At 49.4% G+C, this 7,340-nt stretch overlaps 1 protein-coding gene across 1 annotated transcript in view; it reads left to right on the top strand.

Moving 5' to 3' along the window:
- The window catches only part of Psmb9 (proteasome 20S subunit beta 9), a 5,503-nt gene extending 190 nt beyond the window's left edge, over positions 1-5,313 (top strand). The window contains exons 2-7 of the mRNA XM_031347951.1: positions 1-57; positions 1,665-1,732; positions 3,247-3,378; positions 3,913-4,042; positions 4,426-4,567; positions 5,136-5,313. Of these exons, the coding sequence (XP_031203811.1) occupies positions 1-57; positions 1,665-1,732; positions 3,247-3,378; positions 3,913-4,042; positions 4,426-4,567; positions 5,136-5,263 (657 nt within the window). The 3' untranslated portion in view covers positions 5,264-5,313. The remainder of the gene's footprint in view (positions 58-1,664; positions 1,733-3,246; positions 3,379-3,912; positions 4,043-4,425; positions 4,568-5,135) is intronic.
- The last annotated feature ends 2,027 nt before the right edge of the window (positions 5,314-7,340 follow it).

The following is a 7,340-nucleotide window of genomic DNA, read 5'->3' as shown; positions in this document are numbered from 1 at the left end:
CTGCGGGCAGGACCACCTACCGCCGGCTCATTCCAGACGGGAGAAGTCCACACCGGGGTAATGGGTCTGGGGGGTGAGAGTTCGCGGGTGGAGTGACCAGGGACCTCTAAAGCTCTGGGAAGTGCACCAAGAGACTAAGAGACTTAGGAAGCTTGTAGCGCCCAGCGCTTGCGCTCCACAGCGAACGTAGGGTGCCCCTGCTCTGAAGTGTGGTGCTCGGGGGTCTGTGGAGGGGTCGGCATGCGAAGCTGGTGAGAAGGTGCGTGCTTTGGCTCGAGCTGGAAGCGTCTAAGGGAAGTTGCTCCAAAGTGCTTTCGCTTTCACTCTGGACTGCAAAGTGGGGGCTACTGGCTAAATCAAGTGAGGGGCTTGGGGACCCCTGCAAAAAGAGGTGCCGAGGTGTCGTGGATGAAGCACCTGAGAGAAGGTAATATGGAGGCTCATTGAAAAGGACCTACCTACACATCATACAGATGTTTGCTTAACCTAGCCCCAGATAACTCCCACCCTGAGTAAGGACAAGCTCTCTGGCGCCAGGATTGCGGGGGAGATGGGGATGATTGGTGGTCCTCCTTGTTCCAAGTGCTCCCCACACATGCACACACCCACCACCACCGCCGCCATTCCCATGCTTGCCTGAGAACTTTGCCCAGGCCTAGGAGGCTAGAGAGGAGATGGCAGCTGGTTTCTGCTCTCTGAAAGCCACCAACCACACTTTTAACCTGATGTGGAGGAGCAGCCTCTAAAACAGAGTGGTCATTTCTGGGCCTTTTATTTGTGGTCAGAAAGCACACCCACATGCAAGGGCCCCGAAGATCAGAACGGTGTGGAGTGGACAGAAAGATTGAAGAAAAAAAAATCACCCTCACTGCCACGGAGCTGTAGGACTTAGAAATCAGATCAATCAAGGGTTCAGAGTGAGACCTAGGTGGCCTTGGGAAGCTCTCTCTTCTCCATAAGTCCGTTTTCTCAGTGCGACCGAGGATCTGTAAGGTGTCTCTTAGCCTAGAAGTAGACATGTCTACCCTCCTTCACTCATCCATAATTCTTTCCTTGACCTGGAAAAACCCTGCTATCCTGCTACCCCTTCCCCTGGCTGCAGAGACTTCACTTCAATGAAATTTGTGCCCTACCTGAACGATCCTGGCTGCTTCTGTCCTGCCTCGACTCCCAGCCATGTCAACCGGCTTGGCCTCTTCCGTGTCCCTTGTTCAGTAACCCTAAGGCTCCCCTTCTGATCAAGGAAGCTTGCAGGTGGGGGATCCAGGACCAGGGACAACCTGGCCTTGCGTCACATACTTCACAGTAATAATGCATGTGGTATGCACTTCACAAGCAGAGGGACGCTTTCCTGGGCCTGCCCTGCTCTCCTCATCTACGGATTGTTTCTGCCTCTAAGAACCATCCTTGCTTTTCAGGATGGGAAGAAATATAGCCAGGGGAGGCAGGGCCTGGAGAGATGGTTCTTTTCTATGCTGTACCACAGCCAAGCCATGGCAGTCCCCTGCAGCCGGACACAGCACAGAAAACTGAGGGAAGCCCAGGCAGGCCTGAACCACTGTGTGACCTTGAGTCGGTCACCTCCTACCACGGACATTTCCTCTTCCTTAGATGAAGGTTCAAGACCTCCTTGCCCTGACTTTTCACACTCTGTCTCTCTGCAGACAACCATCATGGCGGTGGAGTTTGACGGGGGTGTCGTGGTGGGCTCTGATTCCCGGGTGTCAGCAGGGTGAGTAGCGTCGGAGGCCCCGGGTGTTGCGGAGAAACTGGTGGCCCTAAATGTTCCTTTTTCTTGCCCACTTTCTGAGCAGTATGGTAACCTTCCAAGAAATGAAGCTGAACTTTCCGAAAAGTATCGCAATGCACTGATGGAGAGGCGTTTGGGCCTCTGAATCCGTGGTATTCGTGAATATTTTGTAGCTTGATGGGAGTGAAGAAATGGTGTCTCAGAGGGGTACAGGGTAGGTTGTAGAGGGACAGGGCCATCTGCAGTTAGGATAAAAAAAAAATAAATGGTAGTTTTGTTTTTTGGTTTTTTTTTAAGATTTATTTATTATATGTAAGTACACTGTAGCTGTCTTCAGACACACCAGAAGAGGGCGTCAGATCTCATTATGGGTGGTTGTGAGCCACCATGTGGCTGCTGGGATTTGAACTCTGGACCTTCAGAGGAGCAGTCGATGCTCTTAACCCACTGAACCATCTCGCCAGCCCCCAATAAATGGTAGTTTTGACAAGTAAATATCTCACTCATTTGCCTGAGTTTGAACTGCGTTTGCTTGGTCTCCAACCCTGGCTAGTTTCCTCACACACAAGTCAGACTGTGCGATTACAGTCTGTTTCCGCCATGTTCCGAAGAACTACCGCTGCCCCTCACAATGATGAACAGCAAAGAAATTCTGGAAAAAGACAAATTTTTCCTCTTGTTTCACTTTGTGTTTGTTTTTGAGTTTTTCGAGACAGGGTTTCTCTGTGTAGCCCTGGCTGTCCTGGAACTCACTCTATAGACCAGGCTGGCCTCGAACTCAGAAATCCACCTGCCTCTGCCTCTCGAGTGCTGGGATTAAAAGCGTGCAGCACAACTGCTTGACTTAGAGGCACACTTTTCTTACCTAGGTATTCTTTTGTTGTCTTGTTATAAAAAAAATAAATACGTTTTTAAAAGCCTAGTGTTTTGGGTCTGGAGAGATGGCTCAGTGGTTAAGAGCACTGCTCTTCCTTATGAGCCGGATTCAATTCCCAGCACCCACATGACAGCTCAGAAATGTCTGTAACTCCAGTTCCAGGGGATCTGACGCCCTCATACAGGCAAACATGCAGTCAAAACACCAATGTACATGGAATAAAAATAAGTAAATCTATTTTTAAAAGTCTAGTATTTGGGGAGTATAGTATCTAAACTAGGGGTCTATCTCCTATAGCCCAGATTGACCTCAAACTTGCTATGTAGTCAAGGCTGGCCTTGAACTCCTGCTGCTCCTGCCTCTACCTCCTGAGCACTAAGAGTACAAGTATGGCCGCCATGCCCACCACAAGCTATGCTGGGCTTTGTGCGTGCCAGGCGGGTGCTCTACCACCTGAGCTACATGTCCCTTCCCCTGCCCAGCCCAGCACATCTGACTTTGCTTACTGCAGTGACTTACTGCTCTCAGATGTCTTTTCATTTCCTGCTTTAACCCAAGCATCGCAAGCCCTGCTGGTACCTTTTCAAACCAACTTGGACATTTGGCTCCTTCCTTGCAGAGAAGCAGTAGTGAACCGCGTGTTTGACAAGCTCTCCCCTCTGCACCAGCGCATCTACTGTGCCCTCTCAGGTTCTGCGGCTGATGCCCAAGCCATAGCTGACATGGCCGCCTACCAGCTGGAGCTACACGGGTACAAAGCCTGGGGTCCTGACTCCCCTCCCGCTAAAACTCCCCCACCTGCGTGGCTTTGCCAGCCTTGAGCTCCCACTGGAGTATCTGGGAGCCAGTGTTCTGCATCTGTGAAGAGGAAATCACGGTAGCGACTCCATCTCCCCTGTGCTGACTTGAAAAGGGCACACCACTGCCCTGATATAGGAAATCAGGGAGAAGACAGCCATATGGCCCGCTGCTAATATCAGGCAGTTGCCAGGAGAAATCAAGGTCATTGGGACGGAAGCAAGCTTATCATTTGCTTTAATGGATGATGAGGGCAGGGCCCTAGAGTCAAGGGAGGGGTTTATCATTGGGAGTGGGAAGGTGGAGTGGAGAAAAGCAGGTGAAGAGCCAAGGACCTCGGATGTGGAACTCCAGCTCCCCTAGACACATGGGAGGGAAGCCGGGGCAGCTACCCATTCAAGTGTGACTTGGCAGAGAGGACAATGGTGGTGGCAAGGGTGAGACTCGGCAGAGTGCTATTGACCCTCACTCCGAACATCTGCTTCAGGTTGGAATTAGAGGAGCCGCCCCTCGTTCTGGCTGCTGCGAACGTGGTGAAGAACATCTCCTACAAGTACCGTGATGACTTGTTAGCACATCTCATAGTAGCTGGTTGGGACCAACGTGAGGGGGGCCAGGTGAGTGTGTCCGTTCCAGGTCCCAGGGTTCCCCACTCTTCAGAGATATGAAAGTCACATGCCTTTCTAGCTTTGTGGTCCAAAGACGGTGCCTCTAAAGACGTACTACGGCCCAGATGTGGTGGTATACAACTTCTTCAGTCTCGGCACTCGGGAGGCAGGGGCATGTGGATCTCGGTGGGTTTGAAGAACCTGATCTCTAGAGAGAGTTCCAGGCAAGCCAGGGGTGCATTAGTGCGACTCTCTTTCAAAACAAACAGAAATAAATGATAAAAAGCATACTGTAGGCTCAAGTGTGGGGGTCGCAGGTCTTCATAATAGCTCATCTAACATGAAGAAGCTGTGGGATGACCCTGGCCTGACCCGAGGGACCCTCTCTCTAGGTGTACGGAACCATGGGAGGGATGCTAATTCGACAGCCCTTTACCATCGGTGGTTCCGGAAGCTCCTACATTTACGGTTATGTGGACGCAGCTTATAAACCAGGCATGACCCTTGAGGAGTGCCAGCATTTCACCACAAATGGTAACTAGCCAATTGAGCGGTGACTTGGGGGGGATGGGGTGGGTTTTAGATGTGGAAAGAAAGTAGATCGTGAAGAATGACAAAGAAATATACAAGGGTGGCCATTCTGTGTCCAAGCTTTAAAAGCAAAACAAAACTTACTTTTAATTATGCATGTGTACATGAGTGTGTCTGTGTGTGGGTTTGTGCATGTGTACGTGGAAGCCAGAAAAGGATGCTGGGTCCTCTGGAGCTGGAGTTACAGGTGTTTGTATGGCACCCAAAGTAGATGCTGGGAACCAAACTCTGTAAGAATAATAGGTGCTCTTAACCACTGAGCTGTCTCAGTCCCTCGACCACCACCACCCCATCCCCCCCAGCTAGCTCAGTTACACTTAATTGCTCAGCACTCAAGAATTTGGACAATTTGTGCTAACCTATAGGTAACTTGAACATTTACAGTAGAAACATGGGCAGAGACTGGTTTGCGGAGCATTCTGATGTGTGCTGGGGGAAGCAGCATGTAATTGGAAAAGGAAGGAAATGAATAATTGTTTTTGCTCCTCTCTCCAACGTGAACCCTCTGCAGCCATCACTCTGGCCATGAACCGAGATGGCTCTAGCGGGGGCGTCATCTACCTGGTCACCATTACAGCTGCTGGTGTGGATCATCGAGTCATCCTGGGAGATGAGCTGCCAAAATTCTATGATGAGTGACTGATCCCACAGTCCCTCCCTTGTTTGTAATAAAACTGTATGGAACCAGAGGCTGGCTGGTGTGATGGGCAAAGGTGGCATGGGTGTCAGAGAGACACCGTGTGGAGGGACGCTTCCTCCCCAGCCCTCCATTGTGATCGGCATGCCCCTTCCATTATTTTTTAAAAATAAACTTTATTATTAAAAAATAAAGCTGGGCAGTGATACTGCACACCTTTAATCCCAGCACTTGGGAGGCAGAGGCAGGTGGATTTCTGGGTTCAAGGCCAGCCTGGTCTACAGAGTGAGTTCCAGGACAACCAGGGCTACACAGAGAAACCCTGTCTTGAAAAACCAAAAAAATAAAAAATAAAAATAAAAAAAATAAATAAATCATAAGTTGCAAATAAATAAAAGCATCCACACTAAAATGAACCACATTCAAAGTCTACACAACTCAATGAACTTCTAGACAGTAAGAATTGAGATGTAAAATGGAAGCTGTGAAGTTCACCATTAAATTGAACACCTTCTTTTCTTTACCCCCAACCAAATACCTTTCCAGAGAAAGAGAACAGAGCACCCTAGGAGATACATCCTCATATATGAGAGGTCACTATGGATTGATTTTTTTTTTATTTTATAGATTTGTTTACTTTTATTGTATGTGTTATTTTTTCTTCCTGCATGGATGCGTGCAGGTCCCTGTAGAGGCCAGAAGAAGGACACTGGAAACTGGGACTGGAGTCTGCTTGCAGGCTGTCATGTGGCTCCTGGGAACTGAACCTGGGCCCTCTGCAAGAACAGCCAGGTGTTTAACCACTGAGCCATCTCTCCTGCACCTGGATGGGTTTGTAATATTGTAGACCCGGTGCTGAGGAGATGGCTCAGTCAGGAAAGGCCTGGTTGTGTACAAGGACTTGGGACCAGATTGCCAGCACTCACTTGAAAACCAGGCACAGTGACACCTACCTGGAACCTCCGGGCTGGGAAGGCAGAAACACAGTCCCGTGGAACACAATGGCCGACAAAATCTGTGAGCTCCAGGTTCAGTTAAAGACCCTGTCCCAAAAAAAGTAAGGTAGAGAGAGACTGAGGAAGTCACCTGCTGATGACCTCTGGCCTCCACATGCCACACGAGATAAATAATGCTTTAAAATAATGCAAATCATAAAAATCATCACAGGACTGCTGAATACAAAGTTCAAAAGTCAAGTTTACACACAAAGTTTACAGTTCAAAGGCAAAGTTCAAAAAAAAAGAAAGAAAGAAAGAAAAAAAGAGGGAGAGATGGTTTCACTCTGGGGCTCACAGATGAGGGTCCCCTGACAAGCAGCTCACAGGTGCCCCAGGAGCCATGTTAAGCAGCTCCCAGTTCCCATGATGTCATGTCCTTAGGCAAGGTCAACCATTCCCTTCATCCTCCTGTCAAATGAAGGCGCAGTGACCCTGAGGTGGTTCGTGTCTCCAGAGCTCAGTGCCAGTTTGCTAATAACTGAGTGAGCAGGCAGAGTCAACCAAACCCCAAGGAAGAATCTGAGCACGCAGATTCAATGGGCACGCAGATTCCATGTGCTCTGAATGGTCCCACTCCTTGGAAACAGGGTGCTGTGGTGGGTTGTCTAAACTCATGCAACTCACAATGCCTGGAGCTTCTTCTACTGTGTTGTTTAATTATTTTTTCAATGTAAATGATAGCTTAAGAGCCTTTCCCCCTCCCCCATCTCTCTGGAGCATGATGGCCACTGAGAACTCTGGATAGGATTCAAAAAAGCAAGAACTGAAAGTGGCCAGTGAGCAGAGTCAGAACTCCCAGCCTGCCCTGAAACCAGCCCCACTGCACAGCTGCTCAGCTGCAGCCAGGAGGGGTGTCTCCCTGGTGAGGGGAACCGAGATGGGATCATGTGGGGACTCTCTGAGCTCAGTTAGCCTTGACCCCTCAAGCCTGAGCCGGCACACAAAGACAGCCAGAAACAAGCTGAAATGTAAACACGTTCAAACTGGAAGGCGTCCTTCTATCAATCAAACAACCGTATCATTCATTCCAAGAGTCTGAAACATCTCCCAGAGGCAGATGGTTTGTTTTTGTTTTGTTTTT

This window comes from Mastomys coucha, unplaced genomic scaffold (assembly GCF_008632895.1).
Source record: "Mastomys coucha isolate ucsf_1 unplaced genomic scaffold, UCSF_Mcou_1 pScaffold3, whole genome shotgun sequence".
NCBI classification, from domain to species: domain Eukaryota; kingdom Metazoa; phylum Chordata; class Mammalia; order Rodentia; family Muridae; genus Mastomys; species Mastomys coucha.
The sequence above is the reverse complement of the archived record's forward strand: the minus strand, read 5'-3'. Positions and strand labels throughout refer to the sequence as shown.